Source organism: Gigantopelta aegis, chromosome 10 (assembly GCF_016097555.1).
Source record: "Gigantopelta aegis isolate Gae_Host chromosome 10, Gae_host_genome, whole genome shotgun sequence".
Taxonomy (NCBI): domain Eukaryota; kingdom Metazoa; phylum Mollusca; class Gastropoda; order Neomphalida; family Peltospiridae; genus Gigantopelta; species Gigantopelta aegis.
In genome coordinates this window covers 20617886-20636626 of record NC_054708.1, presented here as the reverse complement: position 1 = coordinate 20636626, position 18741 = coordinate 20617886, and the positions used below count along the sequence as shown (strand labels likewise).

Here is an 18741-nt window from a genome sequence, read left to right as displayed (position 1 = left end):
TTCCCGAGTTTGCTGCATTGTAAGATGTTTCCGACTAATGAAATACTTCTACGATTAAACTTACATATTAAATATATTTTCTTGTTTAGAATATCAGTGTCTATATATTTAATGTGTTTCTGGTCGTTTTAATATTTGTAAGAAGCCCAAACTGGATTTGGTCTTCAAATAATGTCGTACGTATGAAAAAAATATTTTTTAGGAAATAAGATGAAATTTAACCTAGTACAAATATTGGAACGATCAGAAACACGTTTAATATACAGCTACTAATATTTTATGCAGATATCTAATTACAGTCGTCAAAAGTCCCTTTAATTGAACGCCCTTATAAAACCACTTCTCGTTACGTTTTAAGAACCCACCATTTCTAAATACAATTATATTACATTTATCAACATTAACTTCTTATCCCCATTTACACAAATCTTATTTAGCACATCAAGCCTTTTTTGCAAACCTATTACTGTACCATCAATAAGTACACCATCAGCAGCAAAGAGAAGCATTAGTATATCATTAATATTTTCATTCACAAAAATCCGTGTAAGATTAGTATTATTCATCTCATTTATAGATCATTAATAAAAGTTATAAACAAAACTGTACTTAACAAACACCCTTGACAGACACCACTAGATGTTGTAAAGTGATATGTTCTAACAATATTTACACAAGCTTTTACTTTTTCATACATATCTTTTAAAATGTTAAATATTTTACCTTGAATACCCCTCAAATGCAACACATACAGTAACTGGCCTGAACACCTTTCACCATATAGTTCGATCATTCTACCCACAATATTAGTTGTAATCCATGTAAAATTGCGTAGCGATTCATTTGCAACCCTATATAGCTGTTTGGCAGTAATGCTAAATCGGGCAAAAATCAGCCTGGCCCCCTACAAAAATAAAGAGTCCATACGGTTATGGTTTTTTTAAAACTCATCACATCAAAATATGGCGAATTGTCCAATGCATCCCTGAATAATTTTGTTTCTCGGTCAATGTGTTTGAATGTCGTGGTCGATACACACGACTTGCATTAAAGTTGCAGAACCCAGTTTCAACCCGTTAAAAATGGGACACTAAGCTTGGCCAAGCCCTAGATCACATTAGACAGCGCAATTCAACTTGGACGGTCGTGTTACAAGCTACGACCCGTTCACTGTGAACCCTGGCAGTCATCAGCGACCGAACACTGAAGTCGTTTCTTTACGGCCTGAGAGTAAATAAAGTTTCTGTTCTGTTCTGTCGAATGCCGTCTGTCCTACAAAAAAAAATCACTCGCAGCTAACAACTGGTTTTTCAATGTACACGCTACACGACACGACCGTTGAGTTTAGTTTCCTCGCTTCCATCTACAAACCTGTAGCACACCTGGATAAAGTTACAACAGAGTGAAACAAGAGTCTGGGACGTTGAAACATGTGACAGAAAGCAACAGTTTTCAGTGTTATATTTATCGTTTATACGACCTACCCATCCTAATGATATACATGATATGGACCCTTGCGGGGAGGGGGGGGGGGGGGGGATTGATGTCAATTAAAGTTTATAAAAGATGAAAGAAATATGCCAAATGTATCATATCACAAAATTAACGTTGGATATGTTTTATTTATTGTGTACGATGCCAAAACAAGGGTCCAAAAACTGAAAGTCGTCAACCTTAGCATTGCACTGCGAGATCGCAAGGTTGAATTAAGCCCCTGACTGATATTTCTTAACTGGCTAGGCCTATTTTTTTTTTTTTTTTAAATGTATGGTTACAGTAGCGGATCCAGGGGGAGGGCAGGGGTCCGGACCCACCCCCCACCCCCTCCCTTGACCATAACCTTTAAGGGGAAACGTGATTACATTAACTGTTCTGTGTAAAAGGGGACATCAATCATCACATTTGGACCCCCAACCCCCGTTCTGAAATCCTGCATCCGCGCCTGGGTTAGGTTCCCTCTTTATTATATATCAATATAATAGGGTAGGGACCAGGTGGTATATTTCCCAACATTAAACAAAAGTAGTGCATATACTTACTATTTATAAAATGTTCTGAACAAATTCGACCATTTGATGAATTTTTTCTGTCCATGTTCTCATTCAACTTTGAAAGCCACAATGTCGATTTTAATTAAATTTATTGCATATTACCAAAGAAGCTGGTGTCAGCAAACAGATAGAAAAAAAACCCCAAACAAACAAACAAACAGACAGACAGATAACATCAATAACAACTGTCGTAGCTCAGAGCTGAGATTTTAACATTCTTTCCATTGATTTCTAGTAATAGCTGGTAGTATGTTGAAATGTTTCTTATTTTCTTTTCTGTCTGTGATCGATTGTGACAACCCTCAACATTAGGCCAAATAAAAATAAAATGTTGGTGATCGTCCTTTTGATGTGTGGGGGGTGTGTGAACAACTTTACAAAACCCTGGAGACCATTTTGTTTGCGGGAGTAACAGCCAACAGCGCATGCGCCTCAGTGTTGTAGTTCCTTCACTGGCCGCCAGATGGACCTGGTGATGGTGATGGTGACGCATTTTAACAGTTTTTAACAAAATAAAAAATAAAATAAATTTAGGGGCGGGCGCATTTTTCAGGTATGGGCGGGGACGATCACCAACTCTTTTTTTTTTCTTTTGGCCTTAAAATAGTTTCCCTGCACCTCTGGCATGGTATTGCTGTTCGTATAAACACTGTCCACAATGGCGGACAGCCGATCTGTGACGTCACGTGAAACCACTCTTTAGGGCCTATATTTCATTTCATTTCAACATATTTTCGTGCTTATATCCAATTAAGGTTCAAGCACGCTGTCCTGGGCACACACCTCAGCTATCTGGGCTGTCTGTCCAGGACAGTGGGTTAGTTGTTAGTTGGTTAGTGGTTAGTGAGAGAGAAGAGGGTGTAGTGGCCATACACCTACCCATTGAGCCCTTAAGAACTCGCTCTGGGTGGGAGCCGGTACCGGGCTGCGAACCCTGTACCTACCAGCCTGTAGTCCGATGGCTTAACCACTGCGCCACCGAGGCCGGTTTTAGGGCCTATAGACGGGATTATTGGCCAGTGACGTCAAAGTACTGTGCGTGGCCATGTTTACAATCACGTGATCGGTCCGCCATTAAGGGATTGAAACTTGCACAATAATAACATGTGAAAGAAAAAGAAAGAACTGTTTTATTTAACGACGCACTCAACACATTTTATTTACGGTTATATGGCGTCAGACACAAGGTTAAGGACCACACAGATATATAGAGAGGAAACCCTCTGTCGCCACTTCATGGGCTACTCTTTTCGATTAGCAGCAAGGGGTCTTTTATATGCACCATCCCACAGACAGGATAGTACATACCACGGCCTTTGTTACACCAGTTGTGGAGCACTGGCTGGAACGAGAAATAATAACATGTGAAGCCATTGCATCGGATTGCATTTTCAGTATTTAATATAAACGCAAATAAAAGATCCCTTGTTGCCTGTCGTAAAAGAGTAGCCTATGTGGCGACAGTGGGTTTCCTCTAAAAAAAAAACAGTGTCAGAATGACCATATTATGTTTGATGTCCAATAGCCGATGATAAGATAAAAAAATCAATGTGCTCTAGTGACGTCGTTAAATAAAACAAACTTTTATATATTGGTAATTAAAAGAAGGAGTAATTTATCGTAATTGTTGACGTGGTACGGATTTTAAAGCGTTACGTAATCGTTGAATGGCGCCATATATATGTATATACTATTATTTTGTAATGGACACACCTACATGTATAGCCCGTCCCACCAATATACGAAAATGTTTTGTTTTGTTTTGGGTTTTTTTGTTTTGTTGTAAATAATTTCAGTTTGGTTTGGCGTAAGAAGAAAACTAAAAGTGTTTTGGAAATAACAAAACAATAGGCATACTCTCCCCCCCCCCCCCCCCCCCCCCCGCCCCCCACCCAAAAAAAACACACAAAAAAACCACACTTACTTTTCTTCTTACGTGAAACCAAACTGAAATTATTTACAAGACATTTTTGTAAGAGAATAGGACGGACTAAACATCGTTAATTGTAGGCCTATTGTTAGTGTTGTTTTGATAAACGTTTTAGTAATTGACAAAGTAACAATACAGCAATGATTAATCTTACTTACAGATATACTTCGCTAGTTTTCTGGCACATGGTATTTTATTATTTCTGCAGAATCACCGGCATTCATTTATAGTTACTTTTTTAATTTGACAGCTGCCGTCATTTTAGTTGATGTGTTACCAAGACAAGTCAAAGAAGCGTTAAGCAAAAGGGTTATAAACACAATTTATGAACTTTGACCATCAATAGAAATAATTGAACAATACAAGGACAAAAAAATAGTGTTCAGATTTGATATCAGCGATGAATTAGGAAATTCGTGTAATTTGTCAGACTTATTTTGATCGGTAACATTGTTTTGTCGTCAACTATAAAACTTCTCTTCTTTTTTTTCCTTTACAGCGTTAGTTCAAAGTAATTTAGTGTTGCTTCAAATAATCACTTGTGATTAACGCACATTTTTAAGCTAGATAGCAAAATATATTATAGTTCGAATGTTAACCCATTTTAGTTGCACTAGTTGTTGTTAATTTAAAAACATTATTTAAGTACCGACGTTAGGACACGAGATGGATCAGAATGTAATATTAATAATGTTAACATCGTGCATCCGAGGTTTAAATATCGCATTTTTCATATATTAAATACTTAGGCCTACAGAAAAGGAAGTCAATCGATGGGGTAAAAAATATTGTCAGATTCCTTGTGAAAAAGAAATTTTTGAAGAAAAAAATTATATGATTTAGGCTGTGTACTATTTACATTAGTGTTTGTTTAAATTATCGTCAACTAAAATGTGTTTACGAATCATGCCGAAACATTCCGTAACGTTTCGTTTGTTTGTCATATTATTTAGTTTGTTCATATATTAATAGACCACAATACGTGGCAAAACACATTCATGTATTTATGAATGAACTGATTTGATTTATATTTTTTAAAAATCGCATCACCCACAAAATGCATATGAGAATTCGCCATGTTTTTTCCTCGTAAAAATCCTATTTAAAAAATTCGATGCATTCTTGTTTTGCACGGTAATGTATCGAATGTATTTTCTAAAAATATATCAACACGATCCCGATCATACGGTATTTACGAAAGTAAACAGAGGATACTCCCCGAGTGTCTTGTGATGTCATAATTTAACAGCACGAGTTCATAAAAGTATCCTTTTATCAACGAGTGCTAATAAATTATGATATCACAATACACGAGGGGGTATTCTTTTTATCATCCATTATCATTCTTTTCATTTGCGACAGTTGTAAACAATGTCAGTAATGTGGGTTGAATGTCAGCGATAGACTCGTTAACTAGCAGAACGGCAGTGGCGTGACGTCACTAATGGTAGGTTTAGCGCTGAAACAAACACAGTGACGTAACAAAACATTGTCTTGTGATTAAAATTTGACCAATCAAGATTATAAGACGCGATATCTCCTGCAGTGAATATCGCAGGAGATATCACAAATTATAGTGCCAGCGATATCTCTTACAAAAGCTTTTAATGGATGATAAGATTACTTAGCCTTTTTTTTTTTTTTTTTTTTTTTTTTTTTTTTTTTTTTTTTTGCATTTGTCGCAGATTTGTTACTCATTTACTTCGATTTTGGGGTTTTTTAACGCGATTTCACTTCCGTTTTGACATTTCGACAAAATTTTATTTTCCTTACATATGGGTCTGTTTAGGTTATTTCACCTTGTCATAAGCGCTCGCTGGCGCTTGCTATTACCTTTTTAGAACATTTTCTGAAAGCAAAACAAGTATGTCGGATAATTCAACCTCATTTAAAGATTGTAGATTCATATCAAAGTTGGTGCAAGTGAGTTAATAATTAAACACGTAAATAATAAAGCATGTATGTATATACACGTGAATACGCAAGCAAATATAATTTCCCTGGACACCTGTATAGCCTAATATATTGAACTTTAAAACAGTATTTTAGTCTCAGCGGACGGTGGTATCAGATGACCCCTCTCCCCATATGCTCCTGTTTTGTTTGTACTTGTTTTGAGCATCACCAGTAAGTGTCAAAATGGGTTCGTTTTGTAATTAACTAGTATTATAGTATATAGAACATTTAATGACTAACCAGAGGCGCGTTTTCATGGTGATTTAGTGTTGAATATTGTGGATGATTAATGGAATTTTTTTTTTTTTCCTAGAAACAAACAAATCGCTTGATAACAGTAATATGAATAGATATCTCGCAAAACTATTTACCTAAGTCTTCAAAAAATGTATGTATGTATGTATTGATGTATGAATATCTATATAGTGTATGTATGTCGAGGATGACTGTTACACACACACACACACACACACACACACACATACACACACATATATATATATATATATATATATATATATATATATATATATATATATATATATATATATATATATGTATATACTCTGTCGAAAACGAAACACATAGGCGAAATATTCATGGAATTATCTTCTTAATACCAAGTGGCATAATTTCATTATTTATGATCGTATCACAGTCAAATTTGACATGGGTATGTGACAATGTTCTTGCTATGGACTAACGGCAGTCGAGGCGTTTTCGTCACCAAACAGCGTCGCACGAGGGCGCTGAAATCAGTACCTTGTGTGGCCACCAGAAGCAGCAATCACTGCGTGACGTCTCCTTGGCATAGACTGAACGAGTCTCTTAATCCGGGCACGTGGAATCCTAGCCCATTCTTTCTGCAGTGCATGTGACAGTTGCGGAAGCGCCTGAGGCTCCGGATCACGCTGGCGTACACGTCTGTTCAGTTCGTCATATAGATGTTCAATGGGGTTGAGATATGGCGATACTGATGGCCATGGCAGCACATTAATGTTCTCATTCTGTAGGAAATCCATTGTTACACGTGCCGTATGCGGCCTGGCATTGTCCTGCTGAAAGAGTTGCCTTGTAGGAACATATGTTCACTTCTGCCGGTGTATGAGATGGCTCCCCACATCATGACAGTCCCTCCGCCGAATCTGTCAACTTGTGTGACGCAGTTGCTGGCAAAACATTCATTGCGGCGTCTGTAAACACGTTATCGTTCATCACGTCGCTGTAGGGAAACGTGACACCACGTTTTCTACAAACGTACAAAACCGAAATATTTTTCTATATTTTAGGATGCATTCAGTAAAGTTTCACTTAATAACCACCAAACTTATTTACTTGCGTGTGTTTAATTCAGTGGTGTAGCGTGGGTTGCCAGCGCCCGGGGCAAGGCTCCCGGGGCAAGGCAAGTATTGTGTCCCCTAACCTGTGGCAAGTATTGCGTCCACCAGTGTAGAATTTTGCGCCCGGTGCAACCGCCCCGGTGGCCTCACCCACGCTACGCCACTGGTTTAATTTATTCGCTATGTTTTTGTATTGGCGTGTATAGGTGCTTTATTATTTATGTTTTTAATCATTCACAGATTTCCATCGACATTGATATGAATATACAATCTTTAAATGAGGTTGAATTATCTAAGAGACTGGTTTTGCTTTTACCAAATGTTCCAAGAAAGTAATAATACTGAAATTGCACCCAGCTGCATTGTCGACACTGCTGGGCATCAATCGGAAAAACCTGTCTATATACAAACCTGTAGCACATCTGGATAAAGCTTAATACTACAGAGTAAAACAAGAGTCTGGGACTTTGAAAGAACCTTAATCTACGACTGATGAGCATTTCACAAAGAAGTGTAGACGTAACTTACGAGTAAAGTTAGACGTAAATCTAAGAGTGCCCTCGACCACAACTAGTGGCACACGTCAATTGCTATATCCACTTCGATAATTCATAAAATAGTACCATTTTTGGTTTCTGTAAAGTGTTTAACAAATTAACTCCTTTTATTAATCCAGTGACACCCAGTTTTGTTACCTGTGTCCACTCAGGGCTGGATTTAGCTCAGTCGGTCGAGTGCTCGCTTGAGGTGCCTGCGTCTTAGGATCGAACCACCTCGGTGGATCCATTCAACTGATTGGAGTTTTTTTCTGGTTCCAATCAGTGCATCACAACTGGTCAAATGCCATGGTATGTGCGTTCCTGTATATGGGAAGTGCATATAAAAGATATCTTGCTGCATTAGGAAAAAATATGTAGCGTGTTTTCTCTGACGACTATTTGTAAAAATTATCAAATGTTTGACATCCAATAGCCGATGATTATTAAATCAATGTGTTCTTGTGATGTCGTTAAACAAAAACAACCTCTTTTTGTTTGGATCCACTTAATTTTTTATTTATTTTTTCAAATAGGCTGATAGTGTTCAGTTAAGACGAGTCTGCATATTTGGTGATATATGCAAATGTATGCAACAACAAACGAAACAATATTTTTTCCCAGTACTTATTTCCTTTACCAGCTCCCCTTAAACGCAGGACCGTACCGTGGTCTGGGCATGGGTGGGGGTGAGGGTGGGGGTGGGGGTGGGTGCGAAAATTAACCTGACCACTTTTTCTATATGCTCTATGGACATCTATTTTTATATGAATAACCTAATATTGCATTTTAAAATGCACCCATGGATGGTTGGGAAATACAGTCATACAAGCCAGACTTGCAATCGATTATTTCACAGACATAAAAAATATACTTAAAGGGACATTCCTGAGTTTGCTGCAATTTTTAAGATGTTATCCACTAACAGAGACTTTTTTACGATTGTAATTACATATCAAATATATTTTTCTGCATAAAATATTAGTGGCTGTATATAAATCGTGTTTCTGGTCGTTCTAATATTTGCACTAGGTTAAATTTCATTTTATTTCCTAAAACATTATTTATTCGTACGTACGAAATTATTTGAATACAAAATCCAGATCTCACGGCCAACCGCAATAAGAGTAAACTTCACACGAGTGTGATTACATTTTGTATTTGATCTTGCGATGGCGTCCTGATTACTCGGCAAGTGATGATCATTGTTCAACTAATTAAGCAGCCCGTCGTTCAGTCAAATCCCAAACCGGTGTAGACAGAGGAGGTAATTAATGCATGAACGGTTCTTTCGTTCTTGATTTTTGATCCGGAGTCCGGAGTAGATAGAGTACGGATTATGCAGAGATGTATACCTAAGAGATAAACGGTAGCTGGATGGGCTTTAGAAATGGACCGGTTTACGCAGAGATCCGGATTACAGAGAATCCGGTTTAGACAGAGTCCACTGTACATGTATTTCACTTTGGTGGTTTGTCTTAAAATATTAAAACAAAATTTTATTTTGTAACATTTAAAGCTGCCATATATATATTATTATTATTATTATTATTATTATTACATTAAACTGTCCTAAAACACGTCTCTTCGGACCTCTGTGGATCCCTTTCGGACCTCGGCTCATTTGCTTTGCACAAACACAAATGGCTCTGTTTACAATTCTGACACCCCTCGCCCCTTTACAAATATATAGATTCGCCCCTGTTATCAAACGTATTATTTTTAAAATTATATTTTACGGACTGTACAATATTTTAATTTTATCTTTTTCAAATTCAACATAATATTTTCTCTACAGTTTAGAAGAAAAAAAAAAAAAAAAAAAAAAAAAAAAAAAAAAAAATATATATATATATATATATATATATATATACATACATACATACATACATACATACATACACACACAAATGACTGCCTGTCCAACTGACTATTATTTAGGGGTGAAAGTTGTCTAGACAGAACGAACAAACAAACAAACAAAAGACATCCAAACGTCATCTTTCATATTGCCTAAACCAATAATAAACTCGTTCGTGACGTGGGAAAAGTTTAATTGCGGATCCAAGGGGTGGACATGACATTTTTTTCAGCCCCTTTTTGAAGTATATCTACTACTTTGTTGAAAAACATGAATTGAAATCACCATAATAGATTTTTTTCTTTCTTGAAAGTGCACAATATAGAGAATATATATATTGGCCCATATATTATTTTTTTTACGTGCAAAGTAGGCCTAAGTTAAGGTCGACGACAGTCACTTTTTGGACTCTTGTTTTGGCATCGTACACAATAAATAAAACATATTCAACGGTAATTTATTGATATGATATATTTTACAAAGGTACTTTTTATTTCTTTCATCTTTTAAAAGTTAAAAATAATTTGTCCAGAATTATGATAAATAAAAAAATACCAGCCTGTAAACAGCGTTGTCTGCTTGTTATAGACATTTGACAGTAAGTAAGGGGTCAAGGTTAGAATGACAGAGCCTATTGTTCATTAGTAATTTAGAAAATCTATCAATTTAAAAGCAAAAACTATGAGGCTATCATTATGCAACTTTGATCATGCAACTTTAAAGTGCTCATTACTCGTGGTGAACCCCACTGAGACTCACATCTGCAAGCTTGCGCATACACGCACAACTTAACTTCATGCAGCTAAAAATGCTTACGTGTAAAACAATTTTTATACAAACCAAGCCAAGGCCGATCTGAAAAGGAAACAACAACAACAAAAACATCAACAAAATGGTACGGATTGGAAAGCCCCGAAACGGCAGAAGCACTCACATGGGCCAGATAACGTCATTTCAAGTTGAGTCATGAATCAGTGTCACATTTGCCAAAAAAATGTTGGACCCTCCACCTAACTCGGCACATACGAAATAAACATGGACTCTTGAAATCTGAAAATAAACCTCCCCAGCAGCAGCAGCAGCAACAACAACAGCAACAACAACAGCAGCAGCAGCAGCATCCCCTAAGATTGATACATCCGTCCACCATGATCGTGTCGGGACTCGCTTCGTGTAGAAAGACATTTTTGGTACACAAACGGCTAAGGAATGGTAAAATCTTCCTACCGCCTCAACGCATCATGTGGCTCTACAAACGATGGCAACCCCTCTACAACATCATTGGGGCAACCGTTCGAGTGAAATTTGTTCAAGGCATACCTGAGTATTTGGAAAAGGATCGTTATTTGAATCCCAGAGTCAGAAATCGTATTGTGTTGGACAACTTGATGTGTATGGTCAACATAGATTCTCGCATTACCGACCTGTTCACGGAAGGAAGTCACCACAGAAACCTCTCGGTGGTTGCCATCAACCAGAACCTCTATTACAGTAAGGACCAGACACAAAGAAGAAACTGCCATTACCTGACAAGCAGCAAGTTCTGACGTTGGCACGGCAGATGTATCAACAAAAAAAACACTCGTCATTTCATGCAACGGTTTGAGGAAGCTACCCACAGGCCCTATGGACATCTCTTGGTGGACTTGAAACCAACCACGCCCGAACATTGGCGCCTTCGACCTAATGGTTTAGAAACAGGCGTGACTGAACAGTATAAAAGCACGAACGTAACGGCGAATGTCCCGACTTGGTCGGGCTGCTGGTGCACCCTTGCACCTGACAGTGCAGGCGGTCCCTCCTCCTCCCCCCCCCCCCCCCCCCACTTTCCTGTCATGGACGGAGGAGCCGGCCAAGGCCGGCTCTTGTGCCCACGACAACCGTGCACTACAACAGCTTGTTCTGAATGTGCACGTAAAACGCTATGACCTGACCTGACCTGGCGAATGTCTCAGAAGAGTTGCAACCACCGTCGAAGAAAGAGCTCTACGTGCAAATGATGCAAAGGGACGCATTCAAGAGAAAACTACCAGGCATACCCGCCAAAGAAAGTGAAGACGAAGAAGATGATGAGGTAGAACCCCATCTGAAAAAAGTCAAGAAGATGCAGTCTTGCAATACGTGTGGGCTGGTCTTTAAAGACGGGAGCGACTTGCAGTGACACTTGCGATTTAAAACTTGCGAGGAGGGAAACGAAGGCATACGTCTGATAGTGGAACGTGAATTCGACATCAATCATGACTATTTCGAAAGTAAGAAGAAACGCTACGAAGAAAAAAAACATGTCCCAAGATGCCATCGAAAAAAAACATGAAGACTTTACAATGGAAGTTATTTAAAGACACGTACTCCCGCTTCCTCACGTATATGCATTACTTTGAAGAGAAAATTACTTTGAAGAGAAATGAACACTAATAACATTTACCTGTTGCCATTGATTTTAAATCCAATGTGTGTCCATTTTATATACGTGTTATACAACAAAATTGATGTTTGTTTGTCATTGTTACAGGCGTTATTTCACTCTTCTTCGTCTGTGAAGTTAAATGCAATAAAAACAGTTAAGTGGTGAAGTGTGTTTTTGTAATTTGACAGTCGCAGATTTTGATGGTTATTAGGGGCAGGACGTATCCCCGTGATAAAACGACCGCTCGATGCGCGGTCGGTTTTGGATCGATCTCCGTCGGTGGGCCTATTGGATTATTTCTCGCTCCAGCCAGTGCGCCACGACTGGTATACCAAAGGCCATGGTATGTTTTATCCTGTCTGTGCGATGGTGTATATAAAAGATCCCTTGCTACTCATGGAAAAGAGATAGCGGGTTTCCTCTCTAAAACTGACATCCAATAGCCGATGATTAATAAATCAATGTGCTCCAGTGATGTCGCTAAACAAAAAAGAAACTTTGAGGGTTAGTGTGCATACCATAAAGGCGAATATAGGATTTATTCTGCTGCTTAAGACGGGCACGCGTCGGTATTTCACGTCATACAAGAAAGACAAAAAGAAAACGCTAGTTGTCTGCATATGTTAGATGGAATACATACGTGCTCTTGCTCAAAGTGAACGTCGCACCTGCAAACCAAAGATACAAAAGTCACTGCCTTCCAACACCAAGGTCACATACACCAAGGTCACACACCTTCACACCAAGGCTCAAGGTCACGTGATCACGGAAAAGTAGGTCATGACTACTATTAGTAGCCTACTACTGTACAATTTACAGTATTCAAATTAAACGCACTGGTGTGCGTGCACCAACACATTATACATTTTACTTTGACTATTGTCCGTTTGCGTCAATAGGGAACCGATGAATTGGCATGCAACGTCATAATGAATAAAGATAAAATTCATATAAAAACATATTAATTTATTAAATTTATACCGGCCTCGGTGGCGTCGTAGTTATGCCATCGATCTACAGGCTAGTAGGTACTGGGTTCGGATCCCAGTCGAGGCATGGGATTTTTAATCCAGATACCGACTCCAAACCCTGAGTGAGTGCTCCGCAAGGCTCAATGGGTAGGTGTAAACCACTTGCACCGACCAGTGATCCATTACTGGTTCAACAAAGGCCATGGTTTGTGCTATCCTGCCTGTGGGAAGCGCAAATAAAAGATCTCTTGCTGCCTGTCGTAAAAGAGTAGCCTATGTGGCGACAGCGGGTTTCCTCTAAAAAAAACTGTCAGAATGACCATATGTTTGACGTCCAATAGCCGATGCTAAAATACAAAATCAATGTGCTCTAGTGGCGTCGTTAAATTATACAAACTTTACTTTATTAAATTTATAAACCCATACCATCTCAAACAACATTTCTGGGACGACGACGGGCGCTTTCCCGCTGAAATACACCCCGCCCTTTTTACTATCGTTACTAGCTATGGCAAAGTTTCCTTTGATGTATACACTCGTAAATAGCCCAGTCTTTGGAAAATATTAGTCATTGTTATTTACCAAGTAACGGCATTTCTAAGTGTGGAATGCCATCACATGAAACCGGGTACAGTAACAGGAAAACAAAATCAGACGGGGTCGGGGGCATTACTTTTTATAAACAAATGAAACACTATAGAAATTAAACCCTGAGATGTGTATGCTATTTTCTGGAGTAAAAAGAGAGAAAAAAGGATCGATTCCCGTCGGTGGGCCCATTGTGCTATTTCTCGTTCCTGTCAGTACTCCACAACTGATGTAACAAAGGCCGTGGTATGTACTATCCTGTCTGTGGGATGGTGCATATAAAAGATCCCTTGCTCATAATCGAAAAGAGTAGCCCATGAATTGGCGACAGCGGGTTTCCTCTCTATATATCTGTGTGGTCCTTAACCATGTCTGTCGCTATATAACCGTAAATAAAATGTGTTGAGTGCATCGTTAAATAACTCATTTATACGCTTGGAAGACTTATAGGTGGTGTGCAACCCTTTGTTACAATACAAGTAACGCTTATTGTGTCAATATTGCCAAGGAACAAATTCGCAACAACACACGTACATAAAAGAATTATTGATCAGTACGCATTGATAGCTTACACCGACGTCTTTCGATCGTTATTACCCGGCACCTGTGTGCTCGCAACATGTTGTATCTGTGTTAGTATTGTGGACAGCCAGACAGAAAGACATACGTTATTCGAAAACCGGTAAGGTATTTGTGTAAAATTGGAATCAAAGTTTGTTTTGTTTTTATGTTAATCATCAGCTATTGGGTGTGTGAAATATTTTATCATTCTGACATTTGAAAAATTGTTTGGGGATAGCCCATATCATAACTGGCCTCGTGTAAATGGGCGAAGTGAGCTACAACTTCGCTTTGATCAACTTGACTTCACCTTGTTCAAAACAGTAACCGCTTACATTGGACACAGTCGCGAACGAATGGTGAAGAACTTGAGGAAAGAAAGAAAGAAATGTTTTATTTAACGACGCACTCAACACATTTTATTTACGGTTAAATGGCGTCAGACATAACAGTTATTGAGAGAGGAAACCCGCTGTCGCCACTTCATGGGCTACTCTTTTCGATTATGCACCTTCCCACAGATAGGGTAGTACATACCACGGCCTTTGATATACCAGTCATGGTGCACTGGCTGGAACGAGAAATATTCCAATGGGCCCACTGATGGGGATCGATCCCACACCGACCGCGCATCGAGGGAGCGCTGTACCACTGGGCTACGTCCCACCCAGTTAGAAAGGAAACCAGCTACATTTTGTTTTGTTCGAAAGAGTTCCGAATTTCCCCCAGATATATAGTAATCCAAACCCTAATCCTGATCCCAGTCCTAATCCTGATGTATATTGCATAGAACTGGGGGGAAATTCGGAACTTTTGCTGAATGGGAAAAGTTCCAAATTTCCAGTAGTTTTATACAATATATAAGGTCCATTAATCACTGTGGAACATTATTTCTGTCAATCCTTTTCATTCTGTTGATCATACAGTTGTTTTTGTTTTGTTTTTAGTCATTTTTATTGTTTGAATTTGCGATTTACTGATGAAAAAACCTTCAACTTTAAAATTTCCCTTTTGACCCCAATCGTCCTTCAAGATCTTTGGTGGTCATAAAACCTACTGTAATACTGAACTACCGGTTGTAATTAATTCACTATTATCATATAACCATTCCCCACAGCTAATATACCTTACAAGTTTGGCAATTGTTAATTCTTATTAGAGTTCCCCTACTTTTTTTGAAGAGTATATATATATTAGGGATTAGGGTTAAGATTAGTGTCAAGATTAGGGTTAGGATCAGGATTAGGGTTAAGCTTATTATATATCTGGGGAACATTCGAAACTCTTTCCACTGTCGGGTTTTGGATCGATCCCGTCGGTGGGCCAATTGGACTATTTCTCGTTCCAGCCAGTGCACCACAACTGGTATATTAGGGGCCGTGGTATGTGCTATCCTGTCTGTGGGATGACACATACAAAAGATCGCTAGCTACTAATGGACAAAATAGCGGGTTTCCTCTCTAAGACTATTGCAAAATTACCATATGTTTGACATCCAATAGCCGATGATTAATTAATCAATGTGCTCCACTAGTGTCGTTAAACAAAACAAAACTTCCAATAGCCGATGATTGATAAATCAATGTGCTCTAGTGGTGTTGTTAAATAAAAGAAAACTTACGGTAACTCGGGCATAACTTTATATGCAAAAACAGGACGGTGCATATAAAAGATCCCGTGCTACTAATGGAAAAATGTAACGGGTTTCGTCTCTAAGACTATATGTCAAAATTATGTTTGACATCCAATAGTCTATGATTACTAAATCAGTGTGCCCTAGTAGTATCGTTGAAGAAAATAAACTAACTTTTGAACTTTTACTTCCAGGTGGTATTATGAACGGACGTTACGTCAAGGTGCTTGTTCTGTGTATCATCGGCGGGGCTGTCCTCCTGGTATTCTTCCCTCTGCTGGATATGGTGAGTATTAAGTCTGGTTTCCATAAAGTCTGTAGCAGGACAGATCCGACGCAGACCGTCGGAGGTTATGTTTCCTTAAAGGGGCACACCCTAGTTTTTAAACACTAAGGTATATTGTTTACTATTAGAACCATTTTTGATAGCTGAAGTCATATTTTACATATATTTTATTGTTTAGATTATCCATTACAATACATTTGAAGTGGGTTTTTTTTTTTTTTTTCATCTTGGGGTTTTTAATATCACAAAATGCACTTGCCTCTGAGAAGTAACAGTTAAGGAGTTGAGTTTTAGACTATTTTTAGAGGCTATTTCACCATTTCAAAGTCACAGACTGATGTTTCACTCAGTTTATCCAAATGTGTTACAGGTTTGTAGATTAGCTAAACTTAGTGTGCATTTTCACAGTCTGAGACTAGGGTCTGTCCCTTTAAAGACAATTTATTTGGTCTGCGTCGATATGCGACGGTGAGCAACCTGCAACAGATTTTGTGGAAACAGACTTTATTACAAGTTGTTTATTACATTGATATAGGACCGAGACTTTATCAACGGGCGGTGGGGACGAGTTAAAGTAGTGTCGGGAATAGAATAAAAATTATTTTCGTCAATTATTTCTTTCATATTAAACTGACAAGTAAATATTTTGTAAATACCTATTTAATGATACTCTACCTAATTTAGCATTTACTTGTTTGGACTCTTATTGATGTACAAGGTGGTGTTTACTCTTGAAATTGAAATAAAGATGTCAGTAAACAGGAGATTTGTGACCTTTATTGGAACAAACTATAACACATTTTGATGATATGTGTCAATTTCATTTACCCTTAAACAAACTTTTAATTTAAAACTGCAAGTTAACCGATTATTTTGAATCGCAGCATAAATTATTAATTATGACCAGTATATTTAGTGAATAAAAATTCAATATAAGTACATTAGAAATTTACACAATCTTGCAACCACTTAAAGGTGCTATATTAGAAGTTGTATGTGAACATCTGTTTGTGATAAAAAAAAAAGAGTAGCCCATGAAGTGGCGACAGTGGGTTTCCTCTCTCAATATCTGTGTGGTCCTTAACCATATGTCTGACGCCATTTAACCGTAATTAAAATGTGATGAGTGCGTCGTCAAATAAAACATTTCTTTCTTTCTTTCTGTTTGTGATAAAGATTCTCCAATAAAAATGTATTTTCTATTTGTAGATAAAATTATTTTCTATAATCATTTATGAGCATATAGTTGAAGGTGTAGTCTTTAAATGTTAAAGCAAAATTTAATAAAAACATGATTTGCAATAGCTATCATAATGCAACTTTGAAATAGCACCTTTAATACTGGTATAGTAGATCACAAACTCAGAATGGTTCTTGACAGTTTTGCTCAAAAGTTACTTATAAATGTTTACAAATATTTTGTTTTGGAGAGGGATAGCGGTAAACCGTCATCAGAAACAGTCCCTCACATATTGTAACAGGGATGAAACTGACACACCTGTCACCTGTTTACTAACATCTTTCTTTTGATTTCAAGACTAAAAACCACCTTGTACATCAATGAGAGCCAAAACAGGTAAATGCTAAATTAGGAAGACTATCATTAAATAGATATTTACAAAATGTTTACTTGTTTGTTTAATATGTAAGAAATAATCGAGGAAAATATTTTTTATTCTATTTCCGACAGTACTGTAGTTCATCTTCAAATTTAATCCATTCTTGGACATTAATTAAATACTTTATTACACCTCAAACCCTAAACACACACACACACACACACACACACACACACACACACACACACACACACACTCACTCACTAAAAAAACAAAAAACAACAACAACACACACACACACACAAACAGAAACCACGCCTTGTAACACTACTCGTAGCTAGTATGGTTGGTCCTCCGAATGTGGGTCCCCCACCACCCACGAATACAAACTCGTGATAACTTCAATGTGCAGACACGACTATGACTCGCTCGTTCTAGAGGCTCATAATTTTGAAACTGCGCCTCGTCGATTTCAATACTTTAGGGAATTAGATTAGTATTACAGCGAGGTACAGATAGGATAGAGTATATATTACCTTATGGCGCCGAAACACATCCTAAGACTGCACGCTACCGGAGAACCGGAGAACCACAAGATATATTGTCGTGATAAAACAAGGTACGGGATCTAGCGCATTCGGTAGAGCGCTCGCTGAAGGTAGTTGCGTCGTAGGATCGAACCACCTCGGTGGACCAAGCCCCAACCAGTGGCCCACGACTAGTATATTAAAGGTCGTGGTACGTGCTGTCATGTATGTGGAGAAAGTGCATTTAAAAGATCCCTTACTGCTAATGGAAACATGAAGCGGGTTTTCTCTGAAGACTTTGGGCTATTTCTCGTTCCAGCCAGTGCATGTAAAAGTAGGTGGTTTTGTTGGGGGGGGGGGGGGGTGTTGCTGGGGGGTTATGGGGGCTGGGGGTTGGGGGGGTTGTTGTTTTTGTGGTTTTTGTTGGGTGGGTGGGTAACAAAATTCTAAAAAGAGAAATTTTAGTTTGTCGAAGGCAAATAAACGGAGTTTGTAAAGGGAGTGAGATCAATAAGCAATCTGATTAAAATTAGTT

General features: G+C 38.2%; 1 protein-coding gene across 1 annotated transcript in view; it reads left to right on the top strand.

The window, feature by feature from the left end:
• LOC121384354 (methyltransferase-like protein 24) overlaps positions 1 to 18741 on the top strand; it is a 76958-nt gene that overhangs the window by 23031 nt on the left and 35186 nt on the right. Inside the window, exon 2 of the mRNA XM_041514715.1 lies at positions 16029 to 16120. Coding sequence (XP_041370649.1) covers positions 16029 to 16120 — 92 coding nt within the window. The remainder of the gene's footprint in view (positions 1 to 16028; positions 16121 to 18741) is intronic.